The sequence below is a fragment of the Protopterus annectens genome, chromosome 14.part0 (assembly GCF_019279795.1).
Source record: "Protopterus annectens isolate FY-2018-M chromosome 14.part0, PAN1.0, whole genome shotgun sequence".
NCBI lineage: Eukaryota > Metazoa > Chordata > Ceratodontiformes > Protopteridae > Protopterus > Protopterus annectens.
In genome coordinates this window covers 512,895,536-512,921,809 of record NC_056748.1, presented here as the reverse complement: position 1 = coordinate 512,921,809, position 26,274 = coordinate 512,895,536, and the positions used below count along the sequence as shown (strand labels likewise).

The following is a 26,274-nucleotide window of genomic DNA, read 5'->3' as shown; positions in this document are numbered from 1 at the left end:
TAGTGCAACAGTATGTTGTGTGACATGATGCACAAATAAGAGTCCATGCACACAGGACTACCATTTTGTTCCTTGAGTGAACCTGAGACGGTGGCTGTGGCTACTACTTGTTCTGGGGAAAGCAGGTCTTCAATGTGTTGTGCCAGGAAGAGCAAGAGATTTTTTTTATTCATCTTACGGAGGAACTTTAGGGACTGCTTGCTAAGCAATTATGCTGGCTCAATCCAGAATGAGAATGGTTTGCACAAACTTGCTGGAATAATGAGTAATGCCACTGGCATAATCTGTTTCTGTGAGAAGAACTGACATAGATGCAGTGACCTGAAGTGCCAGTACTTCCAACTTGCTTTGTCATGGGAGGCAGAAGTTCAGGACTGGGTGATTGAAATGTACTGTAAGCAATTTTTCACAGTAGAATTGTATTCTGCTATCTTAACTGTTGCACATGTGTACTTGAAAGTACTTACTTTCACCTCTGGTAGCAGAGTAGCAAAAGCAGAATATGGTTGGGTGTTACAGAAAGAAGCAACACTTGTCCTGGCAGCAGAGTATTTATGAAGAATGTACTAGTCCACTGTACAACTGCAGTTGTTTGTTGCACACGTGTAACAATATTCATAGGTACTTGGTATATTTGCACAGTGAAACAGTAAGTCATATCAGCTTGGGAAAAAACCTTAATTGTTAATGCCGATGTTAAAATTTTCTTCAGGTAATGCTACCAGTATGCAAATATTGCTAATATTTATCAGTAGGGGAGTAACTACTTCCATTTTGTATCATTACTGTGTTCCACTTTGTGGAGTGAGTGTTGACAAATAATGTCCATGCTACAGGCCTTCAGCATGCAGAAAAGCCAGCACACAGAGAGATCAAGCCACTTATACTACCCAGATGAGTAGAATTACAGTAATGACACTGGCACTAGAGGAGTCAGTCTACTTACGCATTTAAATTTTTTCCAGCATTACATGAGAGGAAACTTTAATGAGAAGCTACTGGTGAGAAAAAAAAAACTGGCAGTGTTAATACATTTAATTTATAAAGGCAGGCCATGTCTCCTCCACACAACCAAGGGCAAGTTATAGTCCATATGGGCTCATATTTCTGCTCATTTGTGTCAATAATTCAAACACAGACTGACTGTCCTATCAGGCCGGATTAGCTACAGTAAACTAGACTGACTGGTTTCTGTGAATAATAGAGTGCCAGTAGTACCGCACTATAGCTTGTTTACAACATGTCACAAAGGCAACCCACTGAAAATCCATACACATGCATACCAGAATGGAATACAGGAAGTGGTCTTAGTTGCATATTGCACTGTTTGACATCTGTAATGCAGAAGTAGAACTGAATGCTTGGAAAACCTGAGTTGCAGCAGTGTACAGAAAGTGGCACTACTAACATAACTAAGCTTGTTTAAAATAAAAAAAAAATGCCTCTCAACACACAGAAGTGCACACATGTACCATAAATAGCAATCAGAGTGCAGCAACAGGTTTTCTCCTTGTATACTTCCTCTTAGTGAAACCAGGAACTCAGTGGTAAACTGACTGGATGGAAGAATTCCCCAGACCAATGGATTCCAGTGAGCTAATAGCAGTAATAGCAGCAGATCCCCACACATGTTCTCAGTAACAAAATGCACCCAGTAGTCTATACAATAATGTATTTCTGTGTTTAGTGTCACCAGTAACCCAAAGGAACATGGACTGTTACTGACTAACCTGTGGCAAGACCAGCTTTTTGACAAGAAATTAGCAAAGGCATTAAAGCCATTCCCCTACACATGCATAGCATGAAATGCAGGCAAAAATGTAATGTACTTCCAATTGTTGCCTGTCTGTAGACAGTACACTAAATGTCTATGTAGCATAGTTATAGTAACCCATATTGGATAGTACAGAACAAATACAGTTGTGTACGCTTACCATAAATGTAGATGTTCGTGTGTATTCACTGTTGCAGTCGTCACACTTGGGTTATCCTGCCAGGTATAGCCCTCAGTCAGCCCGAATACCAGAGGCTTAGTATTTCTGCGTCAGTTGCTGTCGCCCCAGGACTGACGTCAGGTCGTCAGTGGTATAAACTCAGGCACCCGACGCCATTACATCAGTATTTCTTGCCCCAAATGTCAGGAGCCCCCAAATAGGGAGCTAGGTTATGGTGGAAGAACACCACCAATAGAAAGTAAATACAAACAATTTCCTGTAAGGAGTGAGGAAAAGAGAGAGAGAGAGAGACAAGGGGGGATGGCAGGTGAGAAACCAGGACTGCAACAGTGAATACACTCAAACATCTACATTTATTGTAAGTGTACACAACTGTACTCTTTTTCGTGTTTCACTGTTGCATTCGTCACACTTGGGTTGATTCCCAAAGCTGAAGAAAAGGGTGAAGACAGTCAAGAAGACTGGGGGCTGGCTAGGATGTCCTGCAAGACTGCAATTGCAAGGCCTGCCCTGGATTTGGAGAAGATAGGCAGGTGGTAATGCTTGGTGAAGGTATGAACAGAAGTCCATGTTGCAGCCTCCAGGATGTCCCTGGTAGGGACCCCTCTAAGAAAAGCTGCAGAGATGGAGGTTGCCCTGGTGGACTGCATCCTCACCCCCTTAGGGGGCAGTTTCCCATGTTGTTTGTAGCAGAAATGGATGCAGTGTGCTATCCATTTGGAGATTGTTTGGAAATGGCCTTGCCCTCTGCCCCTGCTGCAAAGCTGACTAGCAATTGGTCAGTTTTCCTAAAAGATTTAGTCCTATCCAGGTAGAATCTGAGCTGTCTGTGCACATCTAGAGAATGCAGAATCCTTTCCTCCTTGTTTTGTGGGTTAGTGTAAAAGGAGGGCAAATGAATGGATTGGTTGAGAGCTACACTGACCACCACTTTAGGCATGAAATTTGGGTTAGTCCTGAGGGAGACCCTGTCAGCATGGAAAATGAGGAAGGGCTCTACAGCCATTAGTGCTTGCTTGTAACTCTGAAACTCTCTCCTAGCTGAAGTGATGGCCAGAAGCAAGGATATTTTCCAAGAGAGGAGTTTTAACTCTGCTGAAGCTGCAGGCTCAAAGGGGGGTAGTGTGAGCTTTTCCAACACAAAGTTAAGGTCCCAAGCTGGAGTAGGAGCTCTTCTGGGTGGCCTTAAATTGTTAGCCCCTCTTAGGAACTGTTTGATGAGAGGGTGTGAAAAGAGAGGTGGCTCTGTGCTGTAATGAGCAGAGATGGCAGAGGCATGAATTTTAATGGACGAGAAGGATAGGCCCCTGTGTAGCAGGTCTGCTAGGTAATCCAGGATGAGAGGTAGGGAGGGCTGTGCTGTTTCAGCGCCTTTAGCCTGGATCCAGGTGCAGTAACTTTTCCACTTGTCAGCATATGATTTTCTAGTGCTGGAGCATCTTGCCTCATCCAGGACTCGTTTGCTTAGGCTGGCAACTGGAGGAAGGTCAGTGAATGAGCCAGGCTGCCAGGTTCAGGGTCTCTAATTGTGGATGCATGAATTCTCCATTCTTCTGAATCAGGAGAGTTGGGATCTGGGGTAGGTGCCATGGTGGCAGGGGTGACAGGCTGCGCAGCAGTGGGTACCAGTGCTGGCGTTGCCAGTCTGGGGCAATGAAGATTGCCCTTGGTTTTTCCTCCCTTATTTTGAGCAGTACCCTTGAAATTAGTGGTAGAGGGGGAAATGCATAGATCGAGAGGTTGACCCATTGGAAGGATAGAGCATCCACTTTCCAGGCCTTGCTGTGAGGTTCCCTGGTGCAGAGTTTGCTGAGCTGGTGATTGTTGTGGGAGGCAAAGAGGTCCACCTTCAGGGTGCCCCATTTTTGGGTTACAAGGTTGAAGGTGCTGTGGTCTAGCTGCCAGTAGTGTGGGTCTAGGAGATTTCTGCTTAAGTTGTCTGCCAGAGAGTTTTGGGAGCCTGGCAGGAATTGTGCTAGCAGGTGAATTTGCATGCCTGAAGCCGTGTGCCAAAGGGTCATGGCGAGCCTACAGAGAGGATAAGAGTGAGTTCCTCCCTGCTTGTTGATATTCCACATCACTGTGGTGTTGTCTGTTTTGATCACTAGAGCCCCCCGGGGAGAGTAGGGGTCTGAAAGCTGTCAGAGCATGATGAACAGCTGGCATCTCTTTTTGATTGATGTGCAGATGCATTTGATTTGGGCTCCAGTGGCCCTGAATGCACCTGCCATCCAGGTGTGCACCCCAGGCATAATCTGATGAGTCTGTGGTTAGGGTCTGGGTGGTGTGGGGTTGTGAGAAGGGAAGACCCTTGTTGTGGTAAAAATTTTTTCCTTAGACAGGGTATCAAATGTATGATAGTTTCCAGGTCCAGGTAGTGTTGACACCAAAGGCTTTTTAGGTACCATTGTAGTTTCCTCATAGGCAGTCTGGCATATGGAATGAGTCGAATGCAGGGTGCCATGAACCCTAGAGCTTGCAGGATTTTCCTTGTGAGTAACTGGGTTCTGGTGGCTAGTTGAGAGAAGTAGCCTGTCAGGTAGGCTTGTTTTTCTGGAGTAAGGAATGTCATCTGGGTTGCTGTGTCCAGGCTTGCTCCCAGGAATACACTTTTTTGAGTGGGGATTAGTTTGGATTCTTTTCATTTATAGTATGCCCCAGAGAGGTCATTAGGTCCTTTACAAAGGTCAGGTGCTGTAACCGCTTTTCCTGTCTGCCTGAATCAGGCAGTCGTCCAAGCAGGGGTAAATTTGGATATTCCTTTGTCTGCAAAAAGCAATGGTTGGAGCCAGGCATTTTGTGAAAACTCTGGGAGCAGTGGCTAAGCCAAAGGGAAGTACAGAGACCTGAAATTGCATAGATCCTGCCCTGAAACGTAGATATTTCCTGCAAGAATGCCTGATTGGGATGTGTAGATAGGCCTCTTTTAGGTCTAGGGTGGCTAACCAAGCATCCTTGAAAAGAATAGGGAGAAGCTGCTGGAGGGTGAGCATTTTGAATTTTGGTTTCCCCAGGAAGGTGTTTAGAATTGATAGATCAAGGATAGGGTGCCAGGTGCCCTTTTTTCTGGGTACCAGGAAAAGCCTGGAATAGAAACCTTGGCCTATCTGGTCTGCAGGAACAGGCTACATTGCCCTCATGGAGAGCAGGGAATGTACTTGTTTTTTGGCCTCTGCCCACTGGTTTGGAGGAAGATCTGGGAACCCTTTTGGGGTTGGCAGAGTGTGGAAATAACATTTGTATCCCTGGGACACTATGTTGAGGACCCATCAGTCGTTGGTAATAGAGGCCTTGTTTTTTTTACATGGGAAGAGAGTTTTCCTCCTAGGGGCATAAGCAGGTGGGCAGAGGAAAGGGGTGGAGGTGTAAAGTCATTGGGAGTTCTTTCCATAAGGGGGTGGCTTAGCACTCCCTGTTTTTGAAGTGGAGGAACTCCATTGCTTAGATCTCTGCATTCCCTGGGACTGCTGTCAGGGGGGTCTGCTTCCCCTAGGTCTGGTCTGAGCTGGCCTGGAGAGGGCCGGAAAGGACCACTGTTTGGAGGTGCATTGCCTACTAAACCTCGGAGGCTGGACCTGCAAGAAGTCTTTAACTGTCTGCATAGATTTTGCTTTTTCTTCCATCTTTTTAAGACCTCTTCTGCCTTGGTGCCAAACAAATTGTCTTTGTTTAATGGTGCGTCCAATAGGTTTGATTTGACATGGTCTGGCAAGGTCTGTTCCCTAAGCCAAGCATGCCTTCTAAGTACAGAACCTGTGACTGCTGCCCTGCAAGATGCTTCTAGGGCATCAAAGCTACATTGCAAGGTGTGTTTAGTAACTTGGCTTGCAGAATGCATAAGCTCCTGTATTTCTTTATTTTCTGAACAAGCAGGAAAGGTAGATATTTTTTGTTTGAGGAGTTCCATGGTATGTTGCTGGTATTTCAGCATGTGGAATTGACAATTTAGTGCTCTAATGGCAAGAGTTGCAGAGGTGTATACTTTTTTTATACCCCATCTGTCTAAAGCTCGGGAATCCCTGTCCGAGGGGGTGGGATTCTTAGCTGTGCTTGCTTTTATTCCTTTAAGTCCTTGGGAGATGACCTCTGGGTCAGCAGTAGGATCTTTGAACAGAAATTTGTGCGAGTCAGGGACTCTGTAATACCTGTCAGATTTCCTGGGAGCAGGAGGAAGGGTGTCAGGAGTTAAACTGGATTCCATAAAGACATCATCCACAACATCCAAGACAGAAGGAATGGCTAAAGGTCTGTGCTCTGGCAAATCTAAGAATTCCCTGAGTCTCTTTTTGGACTGAGGAAACTCCCTTAGTATGTAGTGTTTCACCAAATGAAAAATCCTCTGGAGGAGAGGCAGGAAGGTATGGATTCCTCTGCATCTGAATCCTCATAACCAGATAAGGGTTGCATGTCTTCATATTCAGGAACCTCAGAGTCATCGGACTCCTGGTCAGATAAAACTGCTGAGGACAAGTCTCTTTTTCGTTTGGAAGGGGTAGGCTGGCTTTACCTAATAAGCATGATAAAGTCTTCTGCCATTTTAAGCATTTGAGATTGAGGCATGGAAGCAAGGTGCCTGAGCTTGGGTCATCATTTATTTAGGTGTAGTTCGTACCCTGGGCCTTAGAAACTTGGTAGTTTTAGAAAGAACTGAAGACGTGAAAGAAGTCATCTGTTTGAGTCGAGTATCAGTAGTGTGAAGAACTTCTTCGGAAGCAGGTGCCTGCTCAGTGGCTCCGGACCCATCCAAGGTAGAGACATCCGCAGGATCCTTAGTCAAAGAAGAGTCTTGCAGCATACCGCACTCCGAACAGGTCTCAGTATTGGCCTGCGAATCCACAGAAGTGGGCATCAGGGGCTGCGAAAGTGACTCACTGAGTACCGGCGAACTGGCAACTAGCTTAACGGAAGCATCATCGGTAGTTTTGGACCTGTGTGGTCTGTCTCTGTCTTTATCCTTATGTTTTTTCGGAAGATCGGTAGTCGGATGGCTTACCGAAGCCACTTCGGAATACAGAGATCGAGAGCGAAAATATTTAGCCGCAATAAGAGCCCGACGACGTATAGTTCTGGAGTTGAACAAAGCACAAAAGTGACAGCGAGGTACGTCGTGGTCTGGGCCTAAACAGGTGATGTAGTAAGAATGGAAGTTTCTGTGTGGTATTTGCTTTCCACAGCCGAGACAATTGTTAACTTTTTCTGACATCGGTTAGAGCAAGAAAAAAGGATCCCCAATGGGGTACTTAGCTTTAGAAGACTTCAAATTCAGTTCGGAAACAAAACTCAGGTAGCGGCCGACCGGCACTCGTGCGAACTGCTTCTGCTTTGGGGTCCTCAGCAAGCAAGACTGGTATAATGGCGTCGGCTGCCTGATTTTATACCACTGACAACCTGACATCAGTCCTGGAGCGACAGCAACCGACGCAGAAATACAAAGTCTCTCGTATTCGGGCCGACTGACGGCTACTACTGGCTGGATAACCCAAGTGTGATAACTGCAACAGTGAAACACGATGAACATCTGGTCATAAGTAATGCATATTAGTGCATATGATAACCCTCACTAGGTATTTGAGAGAGCAGGTCATAGTAATGTGTTCCAGTTACAACACATTGATAACAATCTTGGCAGTTCTAGCCCCACTACCACCACCAAACACATGCACATGATTGCACACATGCATCAAAAGTTATAATGAAATGCGGGGACCGTATTGTTTACATATTAATATGTAGTAGCCTTTTGTCCACTGTAAATCTGAGGCACATTGACTGACTCTCAGTAGCCTATACATGTTGAACATGGCTATTCGTACCAAGAAGTGGCACCCCACACACAAAATAGTGGAATGCAGGCAGTGCTGAATGTAATTATACATTTCTGCTTTTTGCCAGCAGTAACTGAAAGGCACATAAACTGTGTAGCTGGAGTGAGCATGCTAATCCTGGTGACTAGATGGTGGAAATAAATAATGCCAGTGGTAATATGTAGAAGTATAAAAAAAAAACACCACCCCCTAACACATGCAGATGAGAAACAAATACAGATAGTAATCAGTCTAATTATGCATTTCTGCTCACTGCCACCAGTGTAAAATGCCTTTATGTTGTAAAATTGTATGTGTTAAATTTCTATAATAAAAGTTAAGTTGATCTGTGATAAAGTACTGGTTGTTATGGGATGAAAATGAGCACAGAGTAATCCCTACTTGGTGATTAATTTGTTTAGTACTACTAGTATTTGCTTTTCTCATACTTTTTTCTATATATCTCTCCCGTCACTACCCTAACCTTGACTGTACATTGTTTCATACTGATGTGTTTATGCACGCACGTGTGTATAGCTTTTGTCCTTATTCTTAGTCACAGAAAGAGTCTCTGGAAACTGTCTTTCAGGTCAAGTTAAAGTTTGTTTACAGGGGTAAATGGTTTTCTTGCCAAAATGGTGAATAACAGAAAAAGAATGCAATCTCAGAGTCTGTTTCAGCAAGGGCCATTATGAAATTCAATTTTTTTCTTAGTTTCTTTCAAAGTTTATTAGTGGCTGTTCAGTGCGTAAGCTTAGTATTTCTTCCAAAATAGGATAGAAAACAAATAGTAGCTTGCAAGTATTGGTTCCATTCAGCAGGCTTTTACCACACAGACTTGGTTAACTTTTATCAGTTTCTTCATTTTCAGGACAACTCCTGTTTTCTCCCCAAGGGCAGGGACACCTTCCAGTTGTTTTCTCATAGAGCTCCCTGGTGATACTGTATCAGGTCTTCTGTCAGTCCTCAAGGGGCAGTAGTGCTGATGTAATGCTACAAGCATCTTCTGTCCATTAATTGCTATGAATATGTTTATCTGATAGGCTCAGATTCTATGACACGCTGTTCTCCAGTCAGCATTCCCTGGCTTAGTAGTCACTATGCGGTAAACACGCACTTATTTTGTTTATGATAGAGCTGCTTTCTGTTTTACCTCCTGCAGTTTTTCTTTTAAGAAATCTGCTTCGCCTGGTGTTTCCTCTAAGTGGGAGATGGTCTTAAATTATCTAGGGTACACATTTCACGTTTTTTTTTTTTTCATTGGTTAATTGTCTGTTAAGTGTTACTTAAATACACAGTGAATTTCTGGCCCTTTGTCTTTTGCTGAAAAGATTTCAAGCTTGCATAAGCTAAAACACTTCTGGGGAATTCCTGCTTGTGTTTTCCACCACCCTCCCCTTTGTTGATCTGCTTTTTAAACCTGGTGATTTTTAAGCTTCCACCCCTAATGTAAATTGAGCTTAATAAGCTACTCCCTTTCTACACTGCTGTTGATATATTGAATTATTTGCCTTTCCTTTTGCTTGCATTGAAAAAGTGTATATTGCCTCTCATCGTCTGTTCTACTGATTTACTTGATCTGAATTCATTATCTACGTAGGTGTTGGAAAAAGTAGTGTGTTTTGTTCACTCTAGCAAGCACTTGTTTTTACATCAAGAGGTCAGTGGATTTTCCATCTAGTGGACTGGGAGGTAGCCTGGTCTGTTGTAGGTTGGTGAAGCTTTTGAGATTTCTGCATGTAGTTTTTTTTTTTTTTTTTTTTTTTTTTGGCTGAAGGGCTTATTAATCAGCTTGTCTTGTTTCTAGTGCCTTTATAAATTTTGTACAATTGAGTGGTTCTTGGCTTATTTATACAAAGCAAAGTGCTGTATTGAATAATCACACTTTTGCAAGCAATTTGAAGTACACTGCTGTATCCGTATCTTTGTTTGTTTGTGGTGGCATTTCGTATCTTCTAAGTTTGTGGCAGCATTTCACACTGGACACTTCCTTCACTGTGGTTTTGCATTGGGAGGACTGGGATTGTTCATCTGGTGGCGATAGGTGTTTGCCAGGTCTATCTGAGTTGGGAAATGCACAAAAGGGCACTACGTATTTTTTTGCACTTCTCTTATATACTGTGAATGTACTTTAGCTGTTTCAAAAAAAACTGTACTGTCTGCTGCAGCTTTAAGTAGTTAATTGCACTGTATTACATTGTATCTGTTAGTTGTAGGTAGTTTATGTGGTCTTCTTGCACTTGGGCTCTGAACTAGGTACTCTACATTAAGAAGGTGTTTTTTCTGCACCCTTGTGGCAGAAGTGTGCTGATGTACTGCATTTAACTATTTTACTGAATTAATTGGTGCCTTTTTGACTGTTTTTTGTCTGTAACTCCTTCACTGTCTGAACTTGTTTTTTCCGTGTAATATTGCTTAGATAGCATAGACTAGATCCAGACTTGCTGAATCTGGCCTGCTTTTTATACACTTGAACTCAAATCCAGCCATTTTACATTAAGTAGGACTCCCTTGCACCCTTGTGGCAGAAGAGCATGGATATAGTCTTGTCTGAGCTGGGGATTGCTGGAGAAATGATCAGTGTGTGATTTCCTATTGGCAGACAAGTTTAAAATAGTTTAATTTCACCTGTATATAATCCTCGCGTTTGCATGTTGCTGCGCAGAGCACAATGGGGTTAGTGGTGTCCTGCATAGTAGGAAACTCCTAGAAACTATTTTTCCCAAGATGTTTGTCAGTTGAACCCTCCCAAGATTCCATGCTGCAATACAGGCAACTCAGCTGACCACTGAGCAGCATCACCACACTCCTTCACCCCCTAATCCTCAACAGAATAAGCCCCCTTGTTTAGTTAGTCAACTTAGTCCTAGAGCAAATGCCAGTCCAACTTGCCCACTCCTGAACTGTTTTAACTTGCTTCAATAGACAACCAGTTTCCCAATATTTCACCACCTAGCCTGATTGACATGGCCATCCTAGGGCAATGTAGTCATTGCCTCATGTATACTGATGACTACTTGCTCCTAAAGCAAACCAGTATAGTATGTGAGAGATGTAACTATACCATGAAGCTGGAGTCAACAAGACATCAAGCAGGTTGTCACCGCACACACACCTCTCTTCTTACACAAGACAGGGTCAAGTCACATAGACCCACCTATGCAGAGGTACTCACTAAGAACCTACCAAAGTACCAGAGACCTCCCGAGCACAAACAAATCACCCATACTGGAACACGAACAGACCGCACTTCACATACAAACACGTACAAGTGTCTCAACAAATAAGCCCCCAAGGCAAAACACCTCAAAACATAATGTCCTGATCATGAGCTAGTCCATAGTGAGACATACAGATGTCCCCTTCACCGGGCTGGACAAGTAGAAAGTCACAGCTAGCTGCCTGCCAGGTGCCAGGATCCATCAAGTCACACAAGTAGTCAAGTCACTCAACAGCAATTACCATTATGACTCTGTCATCTTATATGTTGGAGTGAATGAACCGAGCCGTACCTCTGTGGACTGTATGAAGCGAGACATGACTGAACTCTCACATTATGTGTCCCAGGCAGGTATGTCCCGAGCACTAAGTAGCACTTTACCTTCATCCAGGGTGATGCCACAGTGTAAACAAAAAAATTATTGACTTCAGCAATTGGCTTAGCTTCTAGTGTCAGTCCAAGGGGAGCCAGTATCTGTCAACCTGGGAAAACATAGTTGACAGATCATGCTGCTTCGCCAGAGATGGTTTTCACCTGTCTCCTCTAGGCTTTCGGATACTGGCAAAGACCACACTTGCCTCCCCCATAGTGCCTTTTTAGGCAATGTCAAAACAGAAAAAAATTCCCTATGTAAAGCAATCCACTTGAGACAAACTCAAGGTTATGCTGCTTAATGCTAGGAGCTTCAACAGAAAACTGCACTCCTTTGAAGCACTGCTCACCTTGGAAGATGCTGACATCTGTGCAGTCACTGAGGGGCTATATTATATCATCGAACACTTAAAAAAGCGAAAGATGAATAATCGACCCCATGTAAGCAAAAGCTTACAATCTCGATAGCTCAGAACAGCGATTTTTTTCTAAGGGAAAAAAAAATCGCTGTTCCAAAAAAAAAATTTGAAGGAATACATAAAGTATTACCAGTGTGGCTGTGCCTCCCTACATCCCCCTACTTAAATATACCAACTCTGAGATCGCACTACAGTGCCGAAAATGGCAAAGTAACAGAAGCAGCCAAGTAAATCCTTTCCCTGGGAAAGAATTCACTTAAAAGCCACTTCGCTATTTTGCCTTTTCGTTGTTTTAAGTTCAACCAAGACGCATTCGATAGAATACGTCTTCGGTCATCTAATAGGAACCCATCACTGAGACTTGGTTCAAGGCTGCAGAGAGCACCCCAGCCATACAAGGCTACAATTCCTTCCACATGTTCAGACCAAAAAATGAGCATGAAAGAACCAAAGGCAGAGGTGTATCTATCTTCATTAAATCCAAATACACCTCAAGACTGGTTAAACAGTACAACTCTCTTCAGCTACTTCAGGTACAATTAAATATAGGTAAAATACCCTAGCACATCATCTTTAGCTACAGGTCCCCCACCTTGAACCAAGAGAAACACACCGACTACTTGGACTTGCTAGAATCACTCCCTGTACAGCCAGACATTTTGGTCATGGGAGATTTCAACTCTCTTTCCATAAGTTGGACAACATACACGAGCAGAAATGCAATCACCCTGGGGTTTCTGGACTGTAATTCAAATGCTCTGAAACAGCTAGTCTTCACCCCTACAAAGGGACTCCAATGTCCTGGACCTAATACTTGCCAACATGGGGGGTCCTTGCACTACCCCTGTGTGTTGCCATCCTTGGTGAGGTCAGACCATAAATCTTTCTCGTTTGAAGTAAAGATCAGACTGGACAACCCTACAGGAGCAAACAAACTGAAAAGTTTTTCCAAAGCAAAGTTTAGCCTACTAAGGGAGGGTATAAAAAGTTTTCAACCCCCCTGCTAACACAACCAAAAATAACTCCTATGCAGAGGAGTACTCAAATGCCCTGTATAGACATTTAAACAACTGTATAGGCTTGACTGTAACTGTCAGGATTAAAACCAGTTACTCCCAAAGAAACAGGCCACTCTGGTGGATTGCAAGTATAAGTAGGTTACATAACAAAAGGAAGAAACTGCTATCCAAGAAGAAGGGGGAACTTGCTCACCAGAGGAAGAATACCCTCCAAAGCTTGATCAAGCAAATGGGATATCTTGTAAAGTCCTCTAAAGCCAATTACGAGGCTAAATTAGCATCTCTAGCTAAAGACAATCATAAGGCTTTTCTTTAGCTATGTCTAAATCTTAAAGAGAATGCCCAGCTATATGCCAAACTGACTGTGGATGGTACTACTCACACTGAACCCAAAGAAATTGCAACCTGCTGGTAGACAGATTTGGTGCAAATTTCACCCCCACCAGACACACAACAAAGCATTCCTGTCATGAGTCCACTACCTAGCATCTCCAAAGAGCGGGTAATATCTGCCTTCTACAAAGCCAAAAACACAGCCTCCATGGGACCAGATAACATCCAGGCTGCTTACTACATAGTCTAAAACAAGACCTAGCGGAACCGTTTGGAACTCCCTTCAACCACAACCTGAGCACTGGCTTTGTTCCAGTAGAGTGGAGAACAGCAACAGTAATCCCCTTACACAGAGGAGTCCATCAACTGACCCTGGGAACTATACACCCATAAGCTTAACCAGCCTTATCTGCAAGGCCGTGGAAAGAATCATCATAGACCTTAACAATAAGGACATAGGAGACCTCCAAACTCTTGACCTAACCCAGTTTGTTTTTGTTCAGGGCAGGTCTTTTTTATTAAATACGGTAGACTTCAAGAATATCACCATAGCCCTGGATGAGGGCAAAGCAGTACATATGACCTGTCTTGACTTACACAAGGCCTTAAACACAATCCCCCACTCTGGTATCATTGAGAAACTCTCCCAGCTGGGGATTAACCCATACATCACTAGATGGGTAGGTAACTGGCTCACCGACAGAATGCATACTGTCAAAGTTGGGGATTCCACCTCCACCAGTAGACCAGTTACTAGTGGTGTACCACAGGGATCTGTGCTGGGCCCTCTACTGTTTGAAATCTACTTATCGGACATCCAGGTGAAAGTAGGTGGTCTGTGGCTTACGAAGTTCACAGATGACTGAAAACTAGGTGCAGTGATATTACCATATTACAGAAGGGCCTAACACAAACTAGTGAATGCTGCCAGAGTCACGGTCTAAAACTAAATGCAAAAAAGTGCATCATTGTCTTCTTTGACAAAGAAGTGGCCCATGCAGATTACATTATAGATAGCACCCCTCCCCCCCAAGCTCAAACACAGTGGTGACTGACTTTGGAACACAGATTGACAGCAATTTAAATTTTGATCACCATGTCTCCACACTGATAAAGAAAGCCTTCTACAATGTGTATCCCATAAATAAGGGCATTGCATCCAAGACTAAGGATGTTATAACTCCTCTATGCTTGACCCTCATTAGACCACTGATTGAGTACAGTTCTCCTTTTTGCATATACCTAACCAAACACCTGCAACTACTGGAGAGACCACAGTGGTTTCTAACCAAGAAAATTGAGGGCCTCCAAAACATGACCTACATGGAAAGATTGAAGAGCCTGTCTCTGTACACTGTATCCTACAGGCTACTGAGAGGTGACCTGTGCCTGGCCTACAGAGTGATCTCTGACACTGCCCTAATAGAAATGCATGTCTGCAAATCAAATGGGACAAGAGTCAGTCACTCCAGGGATCTTAACCTAGCCTGTGACATAAACAGAACATGTTGGAGAGACATATAAGTCTCCCAGAGATTGCCGTTCCTCTATAATAAACTCCCATTTCACATGAAGCATAGCTCCTCAATGACCCTTGTTAAGTGCAACCCTGACAATTGGATGGATGCTGCAAATACACCATGGGGTGACAGCTGTGTCCCTCATGGATAAGGGCAGCCGGTGCTAATCACTGTTTTGCTATGCTAACAACGACCATCTAACCTTAGTCAACTAGGGAACAAGGGTATTACATGGCTAGGCTTGTTAAGGCCCTAGGGCCATTAGCATAGTAATCACCTATGAACACACACACACACATATACAGTTACTGTTTTGTGTAGCATCCTAATGTGACAGTGAGTCTGTTACAACTCTTTCAGTCTTGAGCATTTAGCATCTGCATACATTTCAGGATCTCATAGGAGTGGAAACTTCTAGGACTGAGGCTGCAGGCATTAGGCCTGCTTGATACTCCAGACTTTCCCTGACTGTTGCATCCCCCCATCCCATAATGCACCATATTAGTTGCCTTTTCCAGGTATTTGCTGCTGTGCTTCTCTCGGTATTGGTTTCCTAACAGCCCCAGGCTCCCCAGTGTTTTGTTGGAAATTGCTTATTTTTTCTGGAATTTTTGCCTAGTTTAGCATCTCTTTAGTTCATAAGTAACCCCCCCCCCCTCAGTTAGTGTCTTTTGCACGGAGTTTTCCCCTGTTTAGTCTCTCTCTTGCTCTCTCTCCCCTTTCCCTCACCCATTGAGCCTTTATCTGCTTCCCTTTTCCACAAAAATAATCTTAAGGATCTTTAAAATCCTTCAAATCTTAGAAATTTAGAGAGGCAAAGAGGAGTTGTCCTTTTTTTCTCTTGCTTCTTTTTATAAAGAAATATTTTGTACAGTTTCTGTGCATTTCTTTGACTGGCCTGAGGTTCTCGTCCCTTCTGTGGAGGTTCTTGTTGCATTTTGTGTTGCTTCTTGTTGTTGCTAATGTTTTTTTTTTTGCCATTTCATATTGACATGTTGGACTTACCCTTTTTCTGCAAACATGAGGTAAGGGTTTCACAAGTGTCCCTGTTGAGGACAAAATCCCACTTCGAGCTAATTACATCCATTATCTGTTTTAGGTTAGAGACATCACGAAGACGATTGCAACACTTGCAAGTAATTTACATTCATCTTTTATTGGCGTCACTTAGAAAATGCTTTGGCTGTGCTTGTATGCACAGGATATTGCTGCCCAGACTTCTTTGGTGATTGATGCTTTATTAACCCTACATTTTGGCCCCTCTAAAGCTTGAAGGGAATTCAATACTTTGACCTCATCCTTATTTCTCTCCAAGGCTGAGAGGCAAAAGTCAGCTTTGACTTCAATGGAACGGTGAGCTCAGCATGTCTGAGGTCAAACAACACAAGAAAGTTAAGACACCAGTGTGATCTTACAAACTCTCAGCCATCCGCCAGTATTAGGGGCCTCTATTTCTGTCCTCCACAGATCTATTCCTTTGACTGTGCCTTCTGATCATCACATTTCTACCTCTCTTCAGGCCTTATCTTCTGTTGAATCATTGTCAGACAGTGAGGCAAGGATTACCTCTGAGACCTCTCTTCTGAAGGCTGTGCCACTGAGTTAAGCTTCAAATCCTTTGACTATAAACCTTGATTACAGGAAGCTAGTGGAGGCAGCTGTTCAGGTGCGGCAGCAATTGTTTGAATTCTGAGCTGTTCAAAGTTCTCAGGCTAGTGTGCCACTTTTCTTCATCCCTCTTGGTTTCAAGGTCCCTTGACTTTTCTCCTCAGAGCCTGTCTTTGCAGCTTCAACTGCCTTGAAGCCAGCATTAGTGAGCATCTTTGTTTTTGCTGCAGTATCATAAGTTCATCTCCCGTTTTGACGCCAAGTGATCCCTTGTCAATGAGTTTGTCACTACCATCTGTGGCATGTTCTATTTTGCTGCCGACCAGTTTGCACCTTTGACCAGGGAGTTTATTGACATCTTCCTCTTCGTCATCATTACACTTGTTGAACTTTCCCACTTTGATAGATAGGGTGCTGTGGTTTTCAGCTAGGAGGTTGAGTTTGTCCTCAACTTTGACATTGTTTGGATTATCCCAATCACCCATTCTGCCATTCCCCTGATGTTCTTCGTGTTTCACTGTTGCAGTCATTACTTTTGGGTAATTCTTCTGGCAGGTTGCCCTCAGTCGGCCTGAATTCCAAAGTCTTGGGTCCTGCATCGGCTGCTGTCGCCCCTTCCCTGACGTCAGGTCGTCAGAGGTATAAAAGAAGCAGCCGACACCATTTTCTTCAGTCTTTCTTGCTGCGTGGTGCCCAAAGCAGAAGCAGTTCACAAGTGCCGGTCGGCCGACTCCTGAGATTTTCGTGTTTGAATTTCAGATCCGAAGTCTTCAATAAAGCTAAGTACCCCATTGGGGAAACTTTTTTCTTGCTCCAGACCGATGTCAGAAAAATTGAATAATTGTATTTGTTGTGGGAAGCAAATACCTCATAAGAACTTTCATTCTTACTGTATCCCTTGCCTAGGCCCTGATCACAACGTTTCTGGTTGTTGGTTTTGTGCTAGATTTAACCAACGCACTATTAAGCGTCTGTATGATTTTGCTTTAAACTATTTTGGACGCCGGTTTAATAATACAGAAATGTTGTCGGATAGTCATCCGACTACCGGAGTTCACAAAAAATGCAAAGAAAAGGAGAGAGATAAACAATCAAGGCCCAATACCAAAGACGAAGCTTCTCCTAAGCCAGTCGCCGGTTCTCAGTGAGGCGCTTTCGCAGCCCGTGATGCCCGCTACTTTAGAGTCGCAGGCCGCTACCGACTCCCATGTGGAGGCGGTCATGCCGCTGGAATCTCAAGGTATTGGAGCCTCGGATACTATTCCCTCAGATGGGTCTGGAGCCGATGAGCAGGCACCGGCTTCTGAGGGTGTATTCTGACCTAAACATCTTTATATTAAACCGACTTCACCTTCAAAGTCAAAGACTAAAGCACCTTCTGAAGCAAAGAAACAAACTCAAGAGCCACTTGGACAGGCCTCTATGCCCAAAAAACAGATGCTCAAAATGGCCGAAGACTTGATTACCTTGATCAGGGGTTCCCATCCCCCTCCTAATAAGAGGCCTAGGCAAGAGACTGACTATGAATCTTCAGATCAGGTTTCTATTTCTTCTGATTCCTCTTCTGATCAGGAATGTTCTCTTCCCCCCTATGAGGATTCTGATGCTGAAGAATCTATACCTTCAGCTTCTCCTCCAGAGTATTATTCATTTGGGGAAACCTTGCATACCATGAAGGAGCATTTTCACTGGGAGAGCCAAGATTTTTCAGAATCTAAAAAGTGGCTCAGAGATTTCCTTTTATTACCTCAACACAGACCTCTAGCTATTCCACCTGTGTTAGACATTGTAGATTATGTGTTTTCGGAGACTAGTCTAACCCCTGACTCCTTACCTCCAGCTCCTGTTAAGCCTGATAGATATTACAGGGTTCCTGACTCTCATAAATTCCTTTTTAAAAACCCTGCTGCAGACCCAGAGACTATTTCACAGGGTCCCAGAGGAGTTCAGGCTTCCACTGCAAAAAACCCTACCCCCTCTGACAGAGATTCTAGGGCACTGGATAGATGGGGAAAAAATTTTTACACATCTGCTACTTTGGCTATAAAGAGCCTTAAACTGTCAGTTTCATATGCTCAAATATCAGCAACATGTCATGGCATTGCTTAAACAGAAAATGTTGTTAACCTCTGAATGTGCAGAAAGTAAGGAAATGCAGGATTTATTGCATGCAGCTGAACAAGTTGGAAAGCATACTTTGCAATGTGGTTTTGATTCTTTGGAGGCCTCCTGCAGGGCCGCAGTTACGGGTTCTGTAATTAGGAGGCATGCTTATTTAAAGGAACAAAATCTGCCTGATCATGTGAAAGTTAAATTATTAGATGCACCTTTACAGCATGATACTTTGTTTGGTGTTAAGGCAAAAGAGGTGTTAAAGAAAATGGAGGACAAAACTAAATCCATGCAAACTGTCAAAGATTTTTTACAAGTACAGCCACCTAGGTTTAGTAGACACTGGTCTACAAAGAATTGGTCCTTTCCTGTGTCAGACAGACCTCAAAGGTGCAGATCCAGATGCCCGAGAGGCAGATCCCAGGCGCAAGGTTTATACAGGTCAAAGCAATGGGGTGCTTCTACCTCCAAAGTTGGAGAAGATAAATCTCAACCTTACAAGAAACAGTCCCAATGACTTCCCCCTGCCTGCACCAAGCACTTATCTCCTGGCAGCACCCTTAGGGGGAAAATTAGAACTTTTTTTCTCAAATGTGGCACATTATAAACCAGGACGAATGGGTTCTAAACATAGTGTCACAAGGCTACAAGTTCCATTTCCATACCCTGCCAAAGGCAAACGACTGGCCAGATCTGCCAAAAAATCAATGGGCAGAGGCACAAAAACAAGCCTCATCCCTCATGGACATGGTGGCCATTCAGCAAGTACCAGAGCAAGAGCAAGGACAAGGATTTTACTCAAGACTGTTCTTGGTGCCCAGAAAGGACAAGGCCTGGAGACCAATACTGGACCTATCTATTCTGAACACATCCCTGGATATACCAAAATTCAAAATGTTGACTTTGCAGCAGCTTCTGCCCATGCTGGGCAAGAATGCTTGGCTTGTGACTTTAGACCTAAAAGAGGCATACCTGCATGTCCCAATCAGACCAGACAGTCATGCAGAAGATACCTCAGATTCAAGGCTGGCTCAATGCATTACCAATTCTCTGCACTGCCCTTTGGCTTATCTACTGTGCCCAGGGTCTTTACAAAGTGCCTGGCACCAGTAATTGCATTCTGCAGACAAAGAGGAATACAAATATATCCTTACTTGGACGACTGTTTTAATTCAAGCAGAGAACAAGAACATTCTACTACAGCTTCTGGCATTTGTGAAAAGGCTTTTAACATGCCTAGGGTACACAATCAACGAAAAGAAGTCAAAACTCGTACCCTCTCAAGAGATAATATTCCTGGGTGCAAGCTAAAATACAACTGTCCAGAAGGCTTATCTCACGCCAGACAAACAAAGGCAACTGACTACCTATTTCAAAATGTTGGCAACAAAGGCCCAGTTATCTGCAAGAAAAATTCTGCAGGCTTTGGGCTTCATGGCATCCTGCATCCGACTAATTCCATATGCAAGACTGCATATGAGGAAACTTCAGTGGTACCTAAAAAGTGTTTGGACTCAACATTGCCACATCCTGGAGACAATGATTACTCTCATTCCCTGCCTGCAACAGGAGTTTCGATGGCGGGCGAAGGCTTGTCACCAGAACAAGGGACAGCCATTCACATTACCCCCAGTCAGGCAGACATTAACAAAGGATGCATCAGATTATGCCTGGGGGGGGGGCCCACATGGCAGGAGGATGCATTCAGGGCACATGGTCCTCAAACCAAATGCATCTACATATCAATCAAAAAGAGATGCTAGATGTTCAAAATGCCCTGACAGCCTTCAAGGACCTGCTTCATACGGGACAACTACTGATAAAGACAGACAACACTACGGTCATGTGGTATATAAACAAACAGGGGGGCACACATTCTTACCCCCTTTGCAGACTAGCCATGACTTTGTGGAACACAGCATTGACTTAACAACTACATCTGCAGGCACAGTTCTTGCCAGGAAAGGAAAATACTCTGGCAGAAGAACTAAGCAGAAAGCTCATGGATCCCCACAAGTGGCAGCTGGATCCACAAGTCTTCAGCATGATAGCAAGGAAATGGGGATGCCCAGACATGGATCTATTTGCCTTCCCTCACAACTACTAACTAAAAAGATTCTGCACAAGGACTTATCACAGACAAGCATGGAAAATGGACGCCCTATCTTTCAGGTGGAAAAACCTATCAGTATATGCCTTTCCTTCACTGCCACTCCTCCCTAAGGTGTACTCCTAAAGGTCAGACAGGAGAAACCAAAAATGATACTGATTGCCCCAGACTGGCCCCGCCAGTACTGGTATCCAATCCTAAGGAACTTGTCTCAATGCCCAGCTTGGACCTTACCTCATATACCACATCTACTGTCCCAGCAAAACAGTCAGATCCTGCACAGCCAACTCAGGACTTTAAACCTGGCAGCATGGCAGATAATGTAATCATACAAAACACATCTCTCAGTAAAGCTGTGATGGATGTCATTTTGGAAGCCAGAAGGCCTAGTACTAGAAAATCTTATGCTGGAAAATGGAAGCAATTCTGTGCTTGGAACCAGGCACAAGGAACTGATACAGCTGTACCAAATATTCCTCAGATTTTGCAATACTTAACTGAGATGCTGGACAAAGGCCTATCCTTTTCATCAATTAAAATTCATGCCTCTGCCATTTTGGTTCATTAAAGTATAGAGCCACCAATCTTTTCTCATCCTTTATTAAAGCAGTACCTCAGAGGGGGCAAAAATTTAAGGCCTTCAAGGATATCACCAATACCTGCATGGGACCTCAATTACATCATGAAAAAACTCACCCTGCCTCCTTTTGAGCCAACTGCTACTGCTGATATAAAGTTTTTATCTTCGAAAACAGCTCTGCTCCTTGCAATAACTTCTGCAAGACGAGTTTCAGAGCTACAGGCACTCATGGCTGTGGAACCTTTTATCATGTTTTATCTGGACAGGGTTTCTCTGAGGACAAACTCCACATTTATGCCTAAAGTGGTGTCCAGTGTGGCTCTTAACCAAACTATTCATCTGCCAACTTTTTATCCAAATCCACAGAACAAGGGGGAGAGAATTCTTCATTCCTTGGACGTACACAGACAGCTTAGATTCTACTTGGACAGAACCAAAGTTTTCAGGAAGACAGAGCAATTACTAGTGACATATGCTGCAGGATCACAAGGAAAGGACATCTCAAAGCAGACTATTTCAAAGTGAATAGGCCACTGCATTCATTTCTGCTATTTTCAACATGGCAAGCCAGTGCCTAAGGGCATTAGGCCACATTCAACCAGAGCTGCAGCCACTTCAGCAGCCTTTTTCAGGGGAGTACCAACCAAAGACATTTTAGAGGCTGCTACTTGGAGTTCACTGCATACCTTTACAAAGCACTATCATCTGCCACTCTACTCTAAATCCAGGGCAGGCTTTGTCACTGCAGTTCTGCAGGGCCTCATAGCCACTCCTAATGCTGTTTAGCTCCAGCCACCCAACCATAGCTTTGAGACTCTACCCAAAAGTAATGACTGCAACAGTGAAACACAAAGAACATAGTACAGTTGTGTACACTTACCATAAATGTAGATGTTCGAGTGTATTCACTGTTGCAGTCCAGGTTACCCACCCGCCATCCCCCTTTTTTCTGCTGGAACTTATCTTTCCTTCTGTGAAGGTAAAATTTATATTGGTGCATGAATTTGTATATATATATATATATATATATATATATATATATATATATATATATATATATATATATATATATACATTTTGGGCTACCCTTTTAGGGGGCACCTGACATCTGGGGCAAGAAAAACTGAAGAAAATGGTGTCGGCTGCTGCTTTTATACCCCTGACTACCTGACGTCAGGGAAGGGGTGACAGCAGCCGACACAGGACCCAAGACTTTGGAATTCTGGCCGACTGAGGGCAACCTGCCAGCAGGATTACCCAAAAGTAATGACTGCAACAGTGAATACACTTGAACATCTACATTTATGATAAGTGTACACAACTGTACTTTTTCACCCTTTGGTCCACGCTTTTATGCTGCTCTACCTACCTACCAGATTCCCAAGAAGGATAGTAGGACTAAAGCTTCTTGTAGAGTCCATTATTCTGCTGTTGGGCATCGACATTTGTCATATTCATTGTCTGATTCCCCTCACAAATTAGCAAGAAGACCATTGTGATTCCCTTTCAGAGTTTCCCACTTCTGACTTGAATGAAAATTATGAGGCATAGATTCACCATCATCTCCCCAGATGATCGTAAGTTGGGGAGATACAGGGATTGATGCAGCAGAAGGAAGGATGGCCCCCACTGATCCTCTGTCCTCTCCAGAAAGACACTTGATCAACCAAGAAGTCTTTCTTGTGTTGTTTCCTCCAGCTTGGCTATCACTAAGGTGGCTACTAAGTTTGCCTTGACTATTTCTGACACAATAGCTCCTGTTTCAAAAATGTGCTGATGGATTTTGTACACTGGCCATGATTTTGGTCAGGGAATCTCAAGCCAGATCCATTGATTTCTTCCACAACTGTTAAAAAAGACTGCTACAGAGTCCTGAAGTTCACCTACCTAGAAGTTTATTTCAGATAGTCAACCATTTTGGCAAGTGTTTTTGTGTCCTCATCCTTTTTTTTTTTTTTTTGAAGATGTCGCTTTATCTGGACTGTACAGTGGAATTCTTCCAAGATATTTCCAATAAGAAATCATCTACTTTTGAGTGATTTTCTGATGGTCTGAATAAGAAGAAGCTGTTCTAGTCATACATGCTTTTGATGATGGCCTGCCTTTTGCACATGGCCTTCAATCTGGCAGAAAGTTTGGCATGGGTGGTAGTCGAGCGCCTTCTGTCCATTATCAAGCCTGGGTCCACCTCTAATGTTGCAAAGGACTTCAAGGCAACTTTCATAAATGCTTCCTTCATTGTTCTTTTGCTTTTAGCCCTGAAGTCCAAGCTTATATGGAGAGGATAACCAGCAATTAGTCTTAGGTACTCATCCAAGCAGTGTTCTTTCTGTAGGTTCTAGAAGAATAGGTACCAAGTGTGGTTTCACTGAGGATGAAACAGTCAAGGCTCAGGTAAAGGGTTCAGCTCTTTCCACCCTTTATGGAAAGGTGGCAACAATTAAGATTGTGGTTCCCAGCAGTCATCAGACAACCACTGTTCCCCATCTGGAGGTCCACAGAAGCAGTTGGTTGTCGACTGTTCCTCTATTAGTCAGTGTGGTTTTCAGTCACTCCTAACCATTAGGTGAGGGAATATCATTACCATGCGTTACTGAATTCCGTTTGCTTCAATGCCATTCTCCCCTTCTACACCCTAGCCAAATTTATCTCACTCCCATCCAGTTATAGGTAGTGGACTTGATGGGTGCACAAGATCTGCTTATTTCAGAAAAAGGCAACAAAGTTAGAGTTGTGTCTTCTCAAGGTAAACAGCAATCCAGGTGGTTCCACCAGTGAAGAGTATGTAGGATTTTACTCTAGGTTCTTTTTCATGCCAAATAAGGCTAAGACCATTGGCCTATTCCCCACCTAAGTGGCCACACCACCTTTATTCCCAAAGATGGCTTTCGTTTGATCTAAGTGTCTAAGGCTTTCTTGATGGTCACTCTGGTTTTAAGGCCTTTGTTATGTGAGCCAGTTCTTCTTTAGCTACCCAAACTCTTTTCAAACTACCTGCTTTAGTAGATCTTAAGTTTGTATCTAGAACGACAGTCTTTTGATTGACTATTACTTCTGCCAGGAGAATTTCTGAGGTTCGTGTACTGTGTATTGAACCTCCTTAATATCTCCACAATGACTGTATCTTCGGTCAAGCTAACACTTCTTTTTTTGCCAAATTTAGGCTAAGTTCTGCTGTAATCAGTCAGTTCATTTGCCAGCTTTTTCCCATACTGTGTTAACAATGGAGAGTACATCTTAGACTGTCTCAATATTCTTCAGCAGTTGGGATATTATTTACACAAATCTGTCAGGAAGCATTCTCAACTGTGTGTTTTGCAATTCCATGTTTTTGAGTGAGAAGATCTTTAAATCACTCGGTTTTGGTGCTGTATTTCTCTTGACAAGCAGTTGTCTGGTCAGCCTAAGGCCCATTCTGCCATGTCCTTGGCTTACTCATCAGTCTTTTTTTTTTTCTTTTTAAAGAATGCTTCAGTGGATGATATCTTCGCAGCCACTGCTTTGTCCTTCTTGAACACCTTCACCAAGCACTGTAAAACTGAATTTTGCTTCCAAATTCAAAGCTTCTTTTGATGCCAGTCTGCTATAAGAGTATTTTGACCTAGCACTTCCTATTAAGTGGAGCTTGCGATGTTGTCTTAGAGGATGGCCCCACTTATATCAGATATGAAAGGTATGTAGTTACAATAATGACAGACCTGTAGGAGGGTGGCCTTCCTCAGTAACAGCTCTTTGTACCATTCCCTATCTTGATGTTGTAGTCTTGGTTCCATGGTTTCCAGTTAGCTTCACCATGCACACCCACATATATGAAGGTGGGCGTTAGCTCATTGCATTATGGGATACAGTGGAGAGGTGTAGCACTCCTAGTTTAGAATAGTTACTGTTGATGGCCCCACTCGCATGGAATGCAGTATATCCTTGTCTGCCATCTCTTATAGTCTATAGTTAACGTCATGAAGTGTCTACTTGATTGTAGAATGAGATTCCATTTCCATGTCATGTATTTAAACCTTAAACTTGTAGTACTCAGCCTGTTCAAATTCTGTTTTTTTAAGTGTTCAGATTTCTTTACTGAGTTAACATCATATTTTAATTTCTTCTCAGGTACGTTCCATAAGTATAAATGTACGGAAAAATGTTGCCTTGAATACTCTGAGCCAAGAGGTGCTCCTGAGGGAATTCTCAACTATTTCTTGAGACAGACCGAATCTGTGAATTAAGAACTGCCACAGATGGAAAAAAGAAAGAGATGCACAGAGGCAAATACTGCTGTCTCATTTTGTAGGTTCTTTCTGTGCGTTTAGATTGTGACACCAAAAACATCAGCTTCCCTGTCAGAGGAACGGATTCCAGCATGGCATTTTTGGCTTCCAAAAAGGTTACAGCTCTGTGGTCAGAGACAGCACCAGTGTGACTTGTTATTAGCCTGAGCTATGTGAAGTCATCCCACTCTTATTTTCATTTCTGGATTTTGTTGGTGTGGCCTTGGAAATGACCGGTTTGAAAGTGTAGGATATTATTACAAAACTGCATCATTTTTGCATCTTTTTATAGCCAGTCAACTGCTGAAAGTTCCAAGGATGGACTAATACATCAGTTATACTTACATCATTAAAGGCAAAGTTTCTCTGCATTGTGTTTGAGTATTGAGAAATTAATATTTGGTAACCAGGAACTAAAATGTGTGAAACTGATGTGAATGCTTCTGGAGTGACATTTTTTTTTTTAAACTGACAGTGTTTCTGGAGTGACATTTTTTTCTGAACATAGCAAATCCTGTTTTTCTCCTCATAATAAAATGTTCTCTGTGATCAGCCAGCTGAGGCAGCCCTTTTATTTACAGCAGAAGTACATGAGGCAACTTGCTATCAGCTGTTCTCTGCTGTGATGCTTGTTACTCAGAACAAAGAAAGTTGCTGAATTTGGGGCATGTCAAGAAATATACACACACACACACACACACACACACACACACACACACCACAGCACACTATTTGTACCTGCAAAGTTACCAGGAGATTATCCTGTTAATTATCAGTCACTCTTGTAGTTTCATAAAAACTGGCAGTTTTCTCTTCTGCCATCCGTGCACTGCCCTAAAAGTCAGATGAGTCATCTAATTTTTTGTATAGCCTTTTTTTTCTAGTGTAATATTGCATATTGAGTTTAGGTGCTGTCAAATTGTGAAATAATACCTTTTGATCTTCTGTCATATTTGT

The 26,274-nt window shown here is 43.2% G+C and overlaps 1 protein-coding gene across 1 annotated transcript in view; it reads left to right on the top strand.

Moving 5' to 3' along the window:
• ARMH3 (armadillo like helical domain containing 3) overlaps positions 1–25,873 on the top strand; it is a 2,648,735-nt gene extending 2,622,862 nt beyond the window's left edge. The window contains exon 24 of the mRNA XM_044055591.1: positions 25,160–25,873. Coding sequence (XP_043911526.1) covers positions 25,160–25,252 — 93 coding nt within the window. The 3' untranslated portion in view covers positions 25,253–25,873. The remainder of the gene's footprint in view (positions 1–25,159) is intronic.
• Positions 25,874–26,274: the final 401 nt, after the last annotated feature.